Consider the following 18005-nt stretch of genomic DNA (forward strand, 5'->3'; position numbering starts at 1 on the left):
AAGTCACGCTTCTAACATTAACGTCTAATATATATGATTAAGTAGAATTTGTAACACAGTTTTCGCTTCCCCCCTTCCTTACTGAGAGAATAATTCAGAGGTGTGGGAAACCACAAAGCTGGGTGGAAGCCAACAATACCCCAAGCTCTGTGGTCCTATGTTGGGATGTTTGGCCAACTCGAGGGATGTTTGGCAAACTCCAAAATGTATTTGGTGTCCTGTTCTTAATGAGGAGCTAAACAGTTTGTCTGTTCAGGTAACACATGTCTGTGCGTGTGTCATATATGTGTAATGACATCGGGGATGTCACTGTACGGTGCCGGCCCGGGAGGGACGTGGCATGCGATGTTCTTACGTCGCGGACAGCACCGGGTGGGTTGCTGAGTGAGGCCGGCTCTAGCACAGCACGGCGTGCGATGCCCCGTCATCGCGTACACCCCGTAGGTGGGTGTAGTACCAGCCCGAGCGGGGCTTGGTGAGCGCTGGGATAGCGCGGGCACCACACATAGCGTGTAGTGCGGGCTCCCATAACGGGGAGTGGGAGAGTGTTAGCCCAGGGACAGGGTTGCCCCGGGCCATGGCACTCTGGTTGACCCCGTAGACATGTGATCTCGAGTGTCCACAGAGAAGGCCCCAGGTGGGGGGGGGGGGGCTAGGGGGTGATCACGTGTCCAGGGAGAGCTCTCGAGGGGGATCGAGAGGAAGCTAGAACGCTCCAGAAGGCGGGCGGGGCCTGGGCGGAGCCAGCCCCAACCCGGGAGCATATAAGGTGGGTCCCTGAGAGGGACTGGGATCGCTTCATTCTACAAGCTGGAAGCTCTACGTCCTACGAGGCATCAAAACGTGGACGGGGACCCGAAGTGAGGGTCCGACCCTTTGTAGCTGTAACTCCTACGTATAGTGTAGTTAGCTGGGTGGTCACCACCCCAGGCTGTATCTGGTAAAGGGGCAGTTACCCCTTGTATATACGTGTTACAATAAATGTGTTTCCTCGGAAGAATAACGTCTGCGACTCCGTTGGACTCACTACATACAGTATGTAGTCATTCAATCACACGGAAACATTTAAATCACAGCAGGATCTCCGTTGCAGTGGGCACCTCGGCCAGAGGTCATTTGTGTTTACAATGTTTCTTGCCAATGCTTTTCTTACCATTTTCATTGGATAGACCACGATTGTTCTGAAATGTCCAAATGAAGGCGAATCACTTTTAAATCCCCTCCAGAAAAATATTGACTGATATCGTAGTACTGCTAATTTGAATAATGTGTTCCATTGTTGTGTTGAGAGAATTGGTGTTAACCAAATTCAGGGCATTTTGGAATTTACAAAAGTAGCAGCAAAACGGAATGTCTTTGATTGTGATCATCCTCCAGAGTCAAGATCTTACCCGTGTGACGTCACGAAAGCCTCATTTGCTTTTGAGTGCTCTTGAGGGGAAATCCTCAAACGGCAACGCATGGGGGAGATTTAGCTTGGATATGAAGTGCTCAAATAGCAACTTGGGGATCACGTAGACGGCCCTACCGTTTGCACAATTTATGAGAGTTACATTCGCACAAGCGTCAAAGGGCCCTTTGAAGGAACCGGCCTGCCGAAGTGATTTGACATCAGTGTGATTTCTGGGCAATGTATGGTGGCGCACCCCCACAATGCAAAGCGTCCCAACGTGCTGCCCCCTTGGAGTGCCCACTGCAATCCCGATCCAAGCTTCAGTTCATTATTCACTGTGTAAGAGATTTAAAACATGTGATGGAGCATTACCACGTGATACCATCAACATAGGAACTGCTCTATATATTCTAATGCAAGCACGAGAACTTAAAATATATGAATTGCTTCCAACATGTATTTATTTAAATGTTTTAATTGAATAGAACGATCGAACATAGAACAATTGTTAAGTTAAATAAATAGAGTTATAATAATAAAAAATATAAAACTATTCCAATAAGAAAGTAATAGGACTTTTAAAATCGCCAAAAATTGCAGCCTTTGCTAATTGAAAATCGCATTAATTCAAATTGCGATTTCGATTTGAAATCAATTAATCGTTCAGCCCTAGTTGAGTGGGCTCGCGCAGCTCTTGATCCAAAAAATGTATCGGTACCTGCGCTTGTAACAACTACCAGCGGCTGGCTGGAAAATAAGCAGGATACGGGAGTCGTGAGTGGCTCACCATTGATGTTTCCACAAGGGTTTGTTTTTGCTGTTGCTTCTGAAATGTAATTTCCAGATGGTTTTTACTTAAGCCACTTTATTGCCACAAGAAGAGGCTACATTTATTGTGAGCGGAAAGGCAGTTTCTGTACATGTTTGGTGGGAAAAGTCTAATTTGCTCCTATATCTGCAAGAGACTGCCCAGAATCATGCCCCTCGTTCTTTTCAATTACCGTATTAAATTATTTGCTCTATTATGTAAAAGAAATCAAAGCTTTGGAGAAGAAAAAAAAAGCCACGCGAGTAATTATTTCATAATTTAATCACGTAAATACAGTACAGGCCTTCAATCACCTCAGTCATTAGTCAACTAATCGAAATAATAATTAAAATAACATTTACTATACTTCATGTATTAAACTTTGTATTTCACATAGCTTCATAATTATGCAAATTATTCTCAAATTAATTTATTTTGGAACCACATTACGTGCTAAACATAGCATTATGCGCTTGTTAATTTGCATATTTAATCCACAATTGTGAAACACTATTCCCTTGTACGCCGTGATATAGATTTAAAATGTGCCATTAAAATGTACGGTTCGTTTACATATACAAAAATAATGAATGTATATGAGATAACAGGTGGAGGAGCCTCTGCTGAGAGGAAACAGCAATTTTGGTTACTGTTATATTTTTTTTCAAAATAGTGTTACATTTTAATAGCAAATTAGAGGTGTTTCCCTAAAGAAAACGATCTGATTTGCACATCATCAGGCATCAGTTTGACCAACGGTGGCACCGTGGGGGGGGGGGTTAACAAAAAACTACTACAACAAAAAATTGTGTTTAAAATCTATCAGCAGAAAGAACCCAAAACACAACTATCCCGAGAACATGGCATCGCCACGTGTCATGACGCCAACTCATAAGAGTGCTGATGGGACGTTCCACTTTGAAGCAGAGTTAATATGAAAAACACATTGTGAAGAACACCTTCTTATGCTGGCAATTGGATGCTCCCTTGGTATGGATCCCCATATGGTCAACTTGTGATCATTAACATGGCTGAGACTGAGGCATCTGGGAAAAAGTCTTCTCATTAACACTGGCATTTTGTTCTTGGGTCCCTCTGCTCAGCTATTTCTAAAATGGTACTTAAAGAGTAAATATACTGTATTGTTGAGTTAAGTATTCTTCTTGAACCTTATCTTCTGAGCACAGGGTGCTCAATCGTAAAGTCCCCCGGTTTTGAAGGAAATCATATTTTAATGGCAAATGCTACAAATGTTAAATATGCCTTAGAACGTACGATAACACATGTTTTACCGCCGTGATTTTCTATCTACACACTTACACCTCGTGTCCTTTATTGTGTTCACACTGTTGTAGTCTATCATCAAGGTCCTTAGGATCTTCTGATCTCCAACAGCTCAGCACTCCCAAGTCGATAGGTTGCACTCTTTTGGTGAACGGGCTTTTGTTAATGTGGAACCCAAGCTATGGAATGCCTCGAAATCAAGCAATCAGAGTCGGTAAATATATTTAAGTCTGCTTTGAAAACTCATCTCCATAAAGTGGCCTTCACTCTTTAGTTTGATCGGTTGCCCTGGTTCTGTTTTTGTTTCCTGCTTTTCATGCATTGCGCATTGGGATCCTAGGATGGAATGCGCATTATAGATTTGAGTTATCTTGTAGATTTTTACCAAAACAATCGTGAACATTCCACCTGCAATTGTTATCATTGCCACATTTCTTGACAAAGGTTTGTGGTGGATTACATTTTATACACAATTATTTATCTTCCTTTAACAGATCCTCCAACACAATTGGTCAAGTAAAGAGATATCAGGTTTGGTGGACCTTGTAGGCATACTGAAGTGGTTAGGGTCAAAAACACCCTTGGTTTATTTAAACTGAGTCATCTGCTCAGATGGCGCTTCACCGCTTCACCGCCCACAACAACGTCTCATACTGCTAGGAACCTCCTGGTTACTACACCAGCCCACAGGGGATTATTGTGTCCGTCCGTCCGTCGTGCATCTAAATATGGGAGGGGTGGGGCTGGATGGAGAGGGGAGGGTGGGGAGGGGCTGGGTGGGGAGGGGAGGGTGGGGAGGGGCTGGGTGGGGAGGGTGGGGCTGGGTGGGGGTGGGAGGGGTGGGAGCGGGTGGGGCTGGGTGGGGAGGGGCTGGTCACCCCGTGGTGCCCTTATAAAGCCCAACGTTTAACCTACTCACGCCGGCTTGTGCCCTCCCACACAGTCGGGCATATTGTACGGAATACACCACGTGGTGCCGCCGTTGACCCTGGCCATTGACCGAGCAACCCAACGTTCCTACCAGCTCCCTCCGCAGGAATGTGTTTTAGTACCAGTCACTTGTTTAAGCTCAGTCAGCCCTAGATCTTAGCTTGCTGTCTTCTAACACGAGAGACTTGATTTAAATTAAACATGAACCACAACGCCCATGGAGAGCTTTTACCTGCACTGTCGCCATCTTGGAATGATTGGACTATTTTATGTACAGTGCCAACACCTGAGGAAACAAATGAAGCCCCACAAACAAAAAACACAAACTTTAGAATGAATCGAACATTTGTATAGATCGTATACTCATACTAATATGTAAATTCATGTATTTTTCTCCTATATGGCACATCTACGAATGGCTTTTACAATCATCCTGAATGACGCCAGGAATGTTACGTTTCCTCCTCTGGCTCAATGGCGTCAATGGAGTTGAGCATTAGCACAGCTGGTTTAATGAACATGGAAACACTTTAAACTTTGGTGGGAATACAGTATGTGCTTCTCAAAGGCAATATTTTTAAACTAAACATTAACAATACCCGTGATATTCCCTTGTTTGGGCAGTTTAATAATGATCTAACATTTTCTTCAAGGAGATCATTTCACCTGAAAGATCCCATTGACATCGTACATGTCAAGGAAATCTTGGAAATGGTTGCGACACAAGTGGATTTATTTCACAATTGTAAGCATTTCTGAAGAAATGTTTTCACATTTTCAGATTATTCTCCACGAGGTCTGCATACCACGGACAGACCTGTATTCCCCAAGAGCAGATGACACTTTGGTGGCTGTGGGAACTGAGCTATCCACTCGATGCAAACTCGATAACACAACACTTGCCGCTGAGCTCCACAATGTTCTGTATGATTTAAAAGTTAATCTCATTGAAGGGGACAATCCAGTTTGGGCCATTACCAGGAATAGTGTATAAAAATGTAAGGAATGTTTTAGAGTCCGTTCACAGGTAAGCCTTCAAAAACTCAGTGTTTCCCAAGGCACCCACATGCAGTGTCCTAATACTTTGAATGCGAGTGGAATTCTCTGACACATGTTCAGGGCATGGAAATTGTTGCGTTAAATACATTGAATTTGGCAATGTCTGTTTTCCTGCATTTGGTAACGCTGACTGCAAACAGCATGGCAACACCTCCCATCCCAGTGGCCTGGTTAACGCTCTGGTCACCTCAAAACGCAACAGCTCTACAGTTTTTTTTTTTAAACATGGAAAACAATAGGATTGCCTTTCAGATTCACCGAGTCTCATCAGCAGGGCGTTGTCTCTTACATTTAATCCGATTGTGGATTAAATGTTCACTTAATTTTATGGATTATACAATCACATTACCTCTTTATTTATTATCACTCATAATCTACTGAGACAGTACATAATGATTGTTTTGCATGATGTGTACGTTATTGGCCAGGTGGCACTGCCCAACAATTTTAAGGTTAAGGGTAAAATTGTGGTTTAGAGTTGAGTCAGCCCATTATCCCTTGAATCACTGAAAGGAAGACTGCTTTGTTGTGAGTCAACAGTAGTAGTGCTATGGAGGGACTGGGATCCCACTATAGGAATGTTCAATTACACACTGCATCTGGGATGCCAACAGAGACGAGTGCCACATATAGTACACGTCTACCTGTCATTGTATGTTCCGTGAACTTTCTAATAATCATCCTTACTATGCGCCTGCTGTGAACAGACACGGTCCACGACGTTGAGGAATGTTGAGTTGTGTTCCTCGAAGCTCAAGGAGATGCTCCAAATGCGGCGGGGCCATGCTGAGGGGTGCGAGGCCCCCGCAGATCTTCACGCAGGGTAAGGGAGACCGTCATGGCCTGCATGGACCCACGAAGGTCTGCTCCAGGCGCTGGAAGCGTTCCAACATGGCTGCATAAACCTGCAGCATGACAGGGCGGTAGTAGTCAGTGACGTTCGCTACATCATGCAGCATCAAGTGCGTGATGATCATTATTGCCGTCGTCGTCATCATCGGTATCTTATACAAGGGAAATTACAGATGATAGCGCAAACTCTTATCGCACTCGCAGTCTCTGCAAGTGAAATAAGAGTTGGTTGCCCCTAATTTCCCTTGTTTGTTAGCAGCATTGGGAATACATCGCAAAGTCACAACATGGCCGTGTCCTGTCACTCCATAATGGGAGTTTGGGTGGATCCATAGCATTTGCACAAATGAGAGGAGTTTGCAGAACCCTACCTTTTCCAGGATTATCTAATGCATTTTTTGTTCATTCCATTTACTTACACTCGGCATACATGAATGGAGAGAGCGTACATACATTATCAAAATGTAATTGTATACACTGCTGAGACACACTCTGTATCCAGGCATCTGTTATTGACTTTATTGCTGTTTAGCAGGGAACTGCGCGACGAGACCCGAATGCATCCTGATGCTTCGAGGCTCTTTAAACTTCGTGACACGCGCTTGCAAATTTGATGAGTATCACATACCACCCACGCTTCATCACTTGCATAACCTGCGTGTTTTGTTAATTGCACGTGAATTACGTGTTTTTTCCCCTTGTTCTTTTTTCACGGTTGCATTTACAAATGAGGCTAGGTGTGGGGAACGCTCATTTTAATTCCAATGCCTAAGCTAACCATCAAACAAGCCGTAGCGAGTGCACTTGTGCTCTCTAAGTGCTCGAGTTTTATTTATTTATTTGTGAGACTAAACAAAAACTACAGGAGATGCAGCGTGACAGCGTAATTACTTACTTTCATTAAATTATGGCAATTTCAAATGAAAAGGCAATTTTTCCATCTGTGTTTCTAAGAAATTAGACATGTAGCATGGGATCTTCTTAATTGATTTACACAATGGCATCGCGATTTTTCCCTTTCATATTTTTTGTTGCAAATTGATTGATGGAATGAGACCAGTCGTGAGAAGCCAGTGCTCATCTTACAGATATGCACTAATATTTCGCATTATTATGATAAAAAGTACCATTTTGCTTTGTACACTTATCGCTTGATCTTTATTAGTATAGTTAAAGTAAAAGGTTAACGTCTCTCTTTGTCGTCAATTATTAACATTCACAATGCCTTTCATATTTGTTTGTAGCTGAATCACTTTAACGGCGTTCCAAATGTACTTACTATATTCATGTTTAATAATGTTTTTAATTTATCATCATATTACTATTTGTGCTATTATCACATAGGTGAATAAACTCCTTCTGGCAACCCTTTTAATCAGAGCACGTTGAGGAAAGGCCCCAGGAAATGACACCACAGATCTACTGATCGAACCACATCTTCAATAGGCCTCGGTTACGCAACACTACACGACGATCCTTTATGCTCCGTATTGAGTAGTGCACTGCATATTCATCATCTGTTGCAAACGCACAAAAATCTTCACTGACAAAAAACAAAATATGCAACTGGTAACTGGTCTGAGATTACAAATCATTGTAAAACAAACTCTCTGCTTTGGCTGCAGAGTAGTGCCACTCCATTCTCTTGCCTTCCAAGTTGCCATAGTTCACTACTCTACGGGACGTCTGGTAAAAACACATGACCAAGCTGCAGTGTGTACAACATTCCCTGGCACGTGTCATGATGGGCACGTCAAGATCCGGCCAAGTCCGTCCAGTGCTCGCCGAGATGCATTGACTTCCGGTTGCCAAACGAATACATCAGAAGCTTGCACTCGTCATTACACACAGTTCCTGCCAGAAATTAACCACAATGCCTTGCCGATCTCGTCAAGAAGCATAAACCATCACCACGCGAACTCTGGTCATCCTCGCAGTGGCGGGTTTTTGGCTGGCCATCGAACAAAAGACATTCACTGCATCGTGCACTTTCAGATGCGCTTCTGCATCCATCTGGAATGCTCTTCCTTCCGAAATTAGGAAGCCACTGTTGCTATATACTTTTAAATGTCGATTGAAAACTAATTTCGTTACAACTGCTTTTTTGTGTTGAGCTTGTCGTCCTTCCCCCGCGCCTCTGATGAGCACGGCTGGCTACGTACGGTGCAAAAGAAGTTCAAAATACATAGATATGTAGCGTGATAGCGCCGTCTGGTGACCGGCGGCGGCAACTATGGTGGACAAACAGTACACACGCCGGTGAGCATATACACGGTGCGTGTGTCGGCAGGGCGGAGGAACTGGGGCAAGGGTCATGGAGGGCCCCATCTGGAAGCCCCTGGAACCTGCTAGTGGATTCGAGAAGGGAGGCGTGGCCAGGGCGGAGCCAGGCCACGCTGGTAGCATAAAAGGGGCCGAGTGCGGGGGGCTCGAGGCTGCCGGTTCTGGGATTGGATCGTCGCTGTCGCCTCGTGGCTGCCATCTTCGCTCGACATTGCGCTGCTAGAAAGTTGTTGGCTGTCTCCGTCAGCGCCGTCGGTATTAGACGGCTCGTGTTGTGTTTAGGCAGGCGACTGTAGAGTGTGGCAGGCGAGATCTCGTGCGGTCAATAAAGAAGGTGCCTCTACAAACCTCGTTTCCGACTCACTGACACTACACATACATAGTTTATCATGGTTAACGATCGCCCCAAAACTGTCCCAAGTGGATCATGGCCTCCACGATCTTGTGATGCTGAAACCTATCCCAATATTGAACATGAACTGATATCATTGCTCCATATCCATTATGGCCATCCCCGTATGCATTACATGCTTTTGTTTCATTTTTTGTAACATTTTTAGCTTTACCCACACTACCTGATAAAAAAAAAAATTGTTCAGTTCATGATACAGAGCAACGCGCCGTTGAGGTACTGGTTTGAGCCTTGGATCTCGGTGTTTCTGTCTCCCTCTCCTGTCACCAGACTTCTTCATCAGCAATCATACTCTCTAATTATGTGTGCTTCCCAGCATTCAATAGGGTGTGTCTGGTTTGCATTTGTTCCATAATTAATGTGCTCCTTTTTCTGTCTTTCAGTGCAATTCCTAGTGTGCATCTCTGCATGCTTTTTTTGCACAAATCTATGCTTTTGTTCGAATTTTTCTGCCATTATCCACATCTCGGATCCAAAGTGATGGCAGCCATTATGCACTGATTATAAATTATCTTTTTAGACGCGTCAATATGCTGCTTTCATTATCAAGATCAGCATTCTAAAACACTGTCTCCTGAACTCGTTATCCTCTTAGTTAATCATTTTCATCACAAGGTGCCTGCCGTAAGTGCTTTAGCTCAACAGAAACATCTTGCTCAACACGGCTTTATGGAACGCTTGTTTCGGCTATCCACGGTTTACACAATGAGGTCTGTTTTCCGGAACACGGGGATGATGTTTCGGCTCTACGCGGTTTGACGCTGATAGAAGTCTCATCTCCCCGTCGACAAGAAGTGCCAGGAGAGAGCCGCATCCGTTGGAAGGTGTGAATGAATCGACTGAGAACAATGTATTTACCACGTGTGTTATTTTCGTATGATGTTACACACTCAACACGCAATAAAGGCACAACGCAAATGTTCACGCGTATTGCCGCATGCACCTAGCCGTGCAGTCGTTGAGGACTTCAGTCATACGGACGCCGAGATGGCGAATCATCAACATGCTCACGGACAACAGCACATTACAAATGCACAAGGCAAATGTTTACACATTTCCACTTGCAACTTGTAGCTGTCCAGTCGGTGACGCGAGTCATACGGACGACTAGATGGTGAATTGTTAACGTTCGAGTGACGGAGCCAGCGGCGAGCGTTGGGAGTAAGTGCCGCGGTGCGGGAAGAGGAATGGAGACGTGGGTTTTGTGTGGAGATGAAATTGAAAAATAAAAAGTGCATACACACAGACAAGAAATGGACAGCGACACGGCATCCTTAAGTACAATAACAAGGGTGGACATCCTGTAGAATAAGTTAAACAAAGAGGGAGGGGTTGATAATTTCGGTCCAAGGAATGCAACCCAATTCTTCCCAAAATGGTCTAATATTTGTCCAACAGGGTTTTGCCCTACACGGCATTTTCCAGGAACGTAACCCCCGTGTTCAGCGACGTCTGCTCCTCCAAAAGTTGTTTCATTTACCAAACTTGTTGTCCGTGAATTTATTTTTGTCACGTTTATCTCGTGTCCATATACCATCGTTTCTTCGTGCAGTTCTTCTTTCACATGTGGTTCCTTTCCGTTGATTGTTATCGTGGCTATCATTGGCGAATCTGAGATGGAAAAATGTTCTCGTTTACTTTCATAATACAGTATATCCTTTTTGCAAACACTCGTCTGCATTTCACTTGAGAGGCTCTCAGTGAGTGTGGGAAATGGGATAATTTATAAACCGCACCAGCTCCCTGTCGTATGTGAAGAGAACAAGTGGCAAGTCAGTTCAGCACCACGGCGCACCCAGCAGCTGGACTCAACGAGACAGGCACTGACGGCCCATCCCTACAGGCACGGATGGTCCATCCCTACAGGCATTGATGGCCCATCCCTACAGGCACTCACGGTCCATCCCTACAGGCACGGATGGCCCATCCCTATAGGCAGTAATGCACCATCCCTACAGGCACTGACGGTTGATCCCTACAAGCATTGATGGCCCATCCCTACAGGCATTGATGGCCCATCCCTACAGGCATTGATGGCCCATCCCTATAGGCACTGACGGTCCATCCCTACAGGCACGGATGGCCCATCCCTACAAGCATTGATGGCCCATCCCTACAGGCAGTAACGCACCATCCCTACAGGCACTGATGGTCCATCCCTACAGGTAGTAATGGCCCATCACTGCAGGCAGCAATGGTCCATCCCTATGCATGGATTTTTATATAATGGGTCTAAGATGTAGATAGCCTCTCATGGGTAATGTATCCCAGCACACTACTGTATGCAGACGGCATCTGTTCTCACTACACAAAAATGAATGTCGTGAACTTCTATCAGAAATGCAATGCATTGGGGACTTCTATCTGAAACAAAATGTATGTGTGAGTGTGCGCATAAAACGGCCACCAAGAGATATGATGCTGCACAGAAGACTTAAGAAGGAATGCTAGGAAACACGGCCGTTGAATTTGCATCCAGAGGCGTGTTTTCTTCCTATGCAGCTACAAAATAAAAGCAGCGAGGTGCAGGGCATATGGCTGCAGTGGGCATGATGGTGGGCTGTACAGTGAGGGAAAAAAGTATTTTATCCCCTGCTGATTTTGTAAGTTTGCCCACTGACAAAGAAATGATCAGTCTATAATTGTAATGGTAGGTTTATTTTAACAGTGAGAGACAGAATAACAACAAAAAAATCCATAAAAACGCATGTCAAAAATGTTATAAATTGATTTGCATTTTAATGAGGGAAATAAGTATTTGACCCCCTCTCAATCAGAAAGATTTCTGGCTCCCAGGTGTCTTTTATACAGGTAACGAGCTGAAATTAGGAGCGCACTCTTAAAGGGAGTGCTCCTAATCTCAGCTTGTTGCCTGTATAAAAGACACCTGTCCACAGAAGCAATCAATCAATCAGATTCCAAACTCTCCACCATGGCCAAGACCAAAGAGCTCTCCAAGGATGTCAGGGACAAGATTGTACCTACACAAGACGGAATGAGCTACAAGACCATTGCCAAGCAGCTTGGTGAGAAGGTGACAACAGTTGGTGCGATTATTCGCAAATGGAAGAAACACAAAAGAACTGTCAATCTCCCTCAGCCTGGGGCTCCATGCAAGATCTCACCTCGTGGAGTTGCAATGATCATGAGAATGGTGAGTAATCAGCCCAGAACTATACGGGAGGATCTTGTCAATGATCTCAAGGCAGCTGGGACCGTAGTCACCAAGAAAACAAATGGTAACACACTACGCCGTGAAGGACTGAAATCCTGCAGCGCCCGCAAGGTCCCCCTGCTCAAGAAAGCACATATATATGCCCGTCTGAAGTTTGCCAATTAACATCTGAATGATTCAGAGGACAACTGGGTGAAAGTGTTGTGGTCAGATGAGACCAAAATGGAGCTCTTTGGCATCAACTCAACTCGCCGTGTTTGGAGGAGGAATGCTGCCTATGACCCCAAGAACACCATCCCCACCGTCAAACGTGGAGGTGGAAACATTATGCTTTGGGGGTGTTTTTCTGCTAAGGGGACAGGACAACTTCACCCCATCACAGGGACGATGGATGGGGCCATGTACCGTCAAATCTTGGGTGAGAACCTCCTTCCCTGAGCCAGGGCATTGAAAATGGGTCGTGGATGGGTATTCCAGCATGACAATGACCCAAAACACACGGTCAAGGCAACAATGGAGTGGCTCAAGAAGAAGCACATTAATGTCCTGGAGTGGCCTAGCCAGTCTCCAGACCTTAATCCCATAGAAAATCTGTGGAGGGAGCTGAAGATTCGAGTTGCCAAACGTCAGCCTCGAAACCTTAATGACTTGGAGAAGATCTGCAAAGAGGAGTGGGACAAAATCCCTCCTGAGATGTGTGCAAACCTGGTGGCCAACTACAAGAAACGTCTGACCCCTGTGATTCCCAACAAGGGTTTTGCCACCAAGTACTAAGTCATGTTTTGCAGAGGGGTCAAATACTTATTTCCCTTATTAAAATGCAAATCAATTTATAACATTTTTGACATGCGTTTTTCTGGATTTTTTTGTTGTTATTCTGTCTCTCACTGTTCAAATAAACCTACCATTAAAATTATAGACTGATAATTTTTTTGTCAGTGGGCAAACGTACAAAATCAGCAGGGGATCAAATACTTTTTTCCCTCACTGTATATTCAATGGGAAGTAGCTAATTAGCGGAAGAGTACATTATTCAAATCCAATTGTTAAATCTAAAAGGGCCTGGAGAGAAATGAAGAATCTGATGAATAAAACACAAATCAATCTATTCTAAACTAAACTTTTTTTTTATTTTACCAGGTAAACCCCACTGAGCTATGTAGCTCGTTTTCAGATGCGACCGGGCCGCAAATGACAGCTCAATGAAGTGGCTTATCACGTGTAAATTTATAACAGCCAAATACTCTAAACGCGTGATGTTTCTAAATGTAGTGGGAAAAACCGGAGGACCCAGAGAAAAGTCACACAACCAAGGGGAGAACATGTAAACTCCAAATATACAGCAGGCGTCAGGGTCGGGATGGAACCCACGACCTCCTGTACACCAGGCGAGGTAGTTAATATCTTGCCACAGCGGTACAGTTGTTATCTGACTGCAAATGAAGCCTTCATTCCAAATTGCTAATTTCTTGAAAAATATATAAACACAACTTCAAGAATGCTGAATAGCGGCTTTGACACCAGAAACGTAGTGTCATGATAGCAGGTTGTATCTCGTATTGTCATGAAACACACGCAGTGGTTGTGTTCTATAGCAGGGGTGTTGACACCATGCATCCTTTAAGGAATAGATGACAATGGTGCCACTGTGTACGATTATGCCGGTGGAAAAAAAAGCCTGGTTATATGCGATTGAAATTATGTCTTTTATCTAGGAAATTCTCAACGAAGTCTCAAGGCTGCTTTTCACAAGGATCTTACATTTTCATGAGGGGGCACACATTTGGCCAATTCCTTGAGTGTTTTTTTCGGCATGTAGCAAACAACTGGAGTACCTAGAGAAGATCCACCCTCAAGGGCAGCGCTTCACAGGCACTGTGCCAGGACAATGTTCCAGGTGTGCCCACCGTGTTTTTGGATTTGTAGGAAAGGAAAGAACGGTTCGCAAGCGTGCCGTGCAGGGGCTGATCCAGCCCACACCTCCCACTCCCCCCTTCCCTTTGGTCGCCGTGCAGTACGACAGGAGACAGCTGTCATCTGCCCACCCATCCGGGCCCACAGTGATTTTTGGTTTGGTGTGCCGCCAAGATCGAGCAAGCTCCTAAGGGTGCCGTGGAGTGAAGAATTCATTTTTTTAAAATTGTATTTTAACAGGCAAAGCTCACTGAGCCGTGTAATTCTTTTTCAGAAGCATCCTGGCCAAAAATGAGAGCTCAACGAAGTAGCTTATCACGTGGACATTAAATGCAGCCAAAATACTCGAAACACATGTTTAAAATGTGGAGGGAAAGACCAGAGAACCCGGAAAAAAATCCACGTGACCACGGGGAGAACAGGCAAACTCCAGAAGCACTGACCTAGGGGATAATGTTCATATTCTGTGCACATCGGACTTTAACACATTTGCAGTGCTGCCTACTCTTGACCACTTTACAGTAGGTTGTCTCGCAAGACGTAACCCACGTACCTCACCTTCAAAGTGCTCTATTTGCAGTGATGATGGCGGACATACGGAGCATAATTACACGCTGCCTATATTAATACTCGCCATATGCCCCACATACGTCTACGACTGCACTTATGGCTAAGGGGGCGCTGTCCTGGTGTAATGGTTAGCACACTGGACGTTGCTTTGCAGAGGTCACCAATTTGATTATATCTCCCCGTGCAGCAGCAGCTGTAACAATGGGTATGTTTCTTAAATTCCTCCGCTTCTATCCGCCCTGCAGTCTAAATTGCGACTAGATTGGCAAGACGGTGTTGTGGCCAGTGTGGAATAGGCCAAATACCCTCGAGTGGGGCGCTCTAAGAGCTCCCTCTGGCAGAGGCTCTTCTACCAGCAGTGGCATAAGCAAGCAATTGCAGCGCTGGATCTCTACTTGTTACCTGTTACTCCACTGACTGGACCGTGGTTCAGAGGTCACCAAGGCGGTATTCAGCAAGCGCACAGCACTAACCCACGCGGCCACACGTCCATCTGCGTGCGTGCACGTGTTAGCAGTTCTCACCTTGGCAGAGTCTTGGCTGGGCCACGTGGCGAGCTGGCAGGGGGGAGCGGTGCGCACCACGGCCGAGAAGGATAGCCCCGATGCGGCGAGCAGACCTGCACAGATCGGGAGAGACAGTCAGCCATACATGCGTGCCATTGGTGTACCTTGGGCATTATCAGGCTGGATATTGTTATTATTATTAATCGCGCACTAATTAGAACAAAAATAATAGCCATGGTATCTTTATTTCAAGGGATATCGGTGTATCCCACGTGAAATAAATAAAGGACGTTCATGGTTTCTCGCGAGGCACTTCATGTAAAGGGCGGTGAAGTGAAATTAAAGCAGACCCGGCCACAGTGTGAGAGAGGCTTTAATTGCCGGTGCAGGTGACACCTGTACACTATCCCTGCTGACAATGTGCTCAGAAGGCCGTGTGCTGTCCCAGACTCCGGCGTACCTGGAATTTTCTCATTGTCACCCTTGATTGGATTTTAACAGCTCACTAAAGATGAGTCAACCCAAACGCACTAATTAAGTGTCGTATTCCCAAACGTAGATTTTTGTTGAATTAATGAGCATCCAGTCCTTGTGACATTTAATTGCAAGTAACGGATTTCATTAATTAAATCGTCGCTGTCGCCATAATCTCTGTTTTTCCCAATTTAGCAACCGCAGAATAACATTCCTGTATCCCCCCCCCCCCCGATCCACTTTGCACTGTACAGTATTTTCTTTGTTCCAATGGACAACTGCTTGTCTTAAAGGTTAAGTTAGTATGCATTTAAATCAATAGCAGCCACAACGTATCGACCATGGTAATACTGACGTCAGTAAGTGAGTCACGAACGTCACGAGCAGTAAAATTGGACTTGGCTTATTTACTTATTTATTAACACCTCTGCATCCTTCAATGCCAATTACACACGACAAAATAATCAAGTCAAAGTGTCTCTCTACACAAAAGTGTTTCCCTGCACAAATGATAAATGAGGGGTGCTCATCTGTCTTGGCTTTATTATCACATTTGTATTCTCCAACATTGTTTTTTTCCTGTACGTCTAATTTATTTAGCCTGTTTCATTGGCTCTGTCTGGTTTGTGTTAGTTTTTTCCCCCCATTCATTTTATGCGTCTTGTTTATTGTGTACGTCTCGTCCGTTCTGTTTCGTTTGTAATGTCCGTCGCTTTTACATTGTCTGTGTGCACTGGCGTGTCTGGTTGATCCCATCTGTCTCAATTCTATTGTTGAGCTCGTTCTGTCTGTCTGGCTTATATTGTCTGTCTGCAGAATGTTGTCTCATTTGTATTGTCTATCTAATTTATATTGTCCGTCTCGTTTGATTTGTCTATTTTTGTTTGACCATAACCCTAAATGTAGATTAGCTTAACATTTGCACATAATCAATGTACATTGCAAATAACTCAATGCATATAATGCAAGTGAAAACAGTGATTTTGTCTAGTTTTGTTTGACCATAACCCTAAATGTAGATTAGCTTAACATTTGCACATAATTAATGTACATTGCAAATAACTCAATGCATATAATGCAAGTGAAAACAGTGATTTTAGTCGATGAAGCGTTGCCTCATTCCATGACTAATAAGGAGCTCACTTGCACTTAGTTGTAAATAGTCAGATTTCCATGCCCATATGGAACTCATTCACTGAGCCATCTTTCCCTGATGTTCAGCACTATGTTACAATGATAATTGCCTTGTTAATGCCCATTTCACTATTCGTGTGTTTGTGTAACTCTACATTGAGCAGCATTGCCTATGATGTGTGTGAACTGACACTAATTGGATTGAAACAAATAAATAGAATAAACATTTAAATAGCAGTGTAATGCCACTTATGGAATAGTAACATATTTTCAATACAGTGTGCAATAAGAAGTGTGCCATCCCAGTTGGGATGTCGGATTTGTTAGAAAATGTTATGTTGTAACACATCTCCAAATGCTGATGGCGAGTTAAGCAATCTCCTCCTCTGCATCGTGGTACCTGGCTGCAGTCCCACGTCGCTCCCACTGTTCATCTCCTGTTCACCGCACCCTCGTACCTTACCCACGGTTTTCTTCAATATCCCCTGCTCTTCTTAGTTTCACCTTCCACTACATCTTCTTCTTTCTTCTTATTATTATTACTACTTGTTTTGCTTTATTATTTTCCTCATTTTTACTTTGGTGGTGCCCGAGTGTTGTGGCGGTGGCAGAACCCCTGGCTCCAACCCCGCCTGCCATCCGCGCGCACTGCACACGCCCCGCGGCGCTGCTACAGCTGAACAAACGCCGGCTGCGGTGTTACACAGCCCGGCTTACCTGCCGCCTCGCACTTGGTGAGGGGCAGTGTGCGTGAACGAGGCCGGCTGCTCCCACGCACGAGGCTGGGGGAGGCTGGATGACGCCGGCTGCACTGTTCACGCAGTGCGGCTTACCAGCCGCCCCGTCCTCGCAAGGCACCACCTCCACCTCTATCAGTGATTGGGAGCTTGGCGTGCCTCAGCATCGCCGGCCAGTGGGAGCTCGACGTGCTCCATTCACTGCTCAACACCACCAGCGAGTGGGAACGTGACGCAGACTGTCCACTGCTCAGCACGAGAGAGCGGGGTTGTGCCTGCTGCCCAGCACCACCGGCGGAATGGGAGCTCGGCGCGGTTCGTCCACCCTGCTGCATCGCCTGCGAACCGGAGCACAGCGCGTGGTCAGCTACTCCCACTAGACCTCGTGCTCTTCTGGCCGCTCCATCGTACGCGCCGCGTGCGTGGCCGTGTCCGCACGTGTACGTACGTGCTCAACGAGTGCTTATGTGGGCG

General features: G+C 45.1%; 1 protein-coding gene and 1 long non-coding RNA gene across 8 annotated transcripts in view; one reads left to right on the top strand and one right to left on the bottom strand.

Annotated features, from left to right (window-relative positions):
* Nucleotides 1-776: 776 nt before the first annotated feature.
* On the top strand, nucleotides 777-8956 carry LOC142906927 (uncharacterized). The gene is made up of 3 exons (XR_012930565.1): nucleotides 777-1035; nucleotides 6182-6297; nucleotides 8617-8956. It is a non-coding gene; the product is annotated as an uncharacterized LOC142906927 (long non-coding RNA).
* Nucleotides 2466-18005, bottom strand: part of XYLB (xylulokinase) — a 145799-nt gene continuing 130259 nt past the window's right edge. For 6 of the 7 annotated variants that reach the window (XM_076055643.1, XM_076055633.1, XM_076055624.1 and 3 more), the window contains 2 exons: nucleotides 15205-15299; nucleotides 2466-6379 (listed from right to left, as the gene is read on the bottom strand). In XM_076055643.1, the coding sequence (XP_075911758.1) occupies nucleotides 6311-6379; nucleotides 15205-15299 (164 nt within the window). In that variant the 3' untranslated portion in view covers nucleotides 2466-6310. Of the gene's footprint in view, nucleotides 6380-15204; nucleotides 15300-17511; nucleotides 17870-18005 lie in introns of those variants that run through there. The other variant, XR_004402326.2, reaches the window with a different exon arrangement.

Source organism: Petromyzon marinus, chromosome 4 (genome assembly GCF_048934315.1).
Source record: "Petromyzon marinus isolate PM22_M1 ecotype Great Lakes invasive population chromosome 4, UKy_Petmar_22M1.pri1.0, whole genome shotgun sequence".
Classification (NCBI taxonomy): Eukaryota; Metazoa; Chordata; class Hyperoartia; order Petromyzontiformes; family Petromyzontidae; genus Petromyzon; species Petromyzon marinus.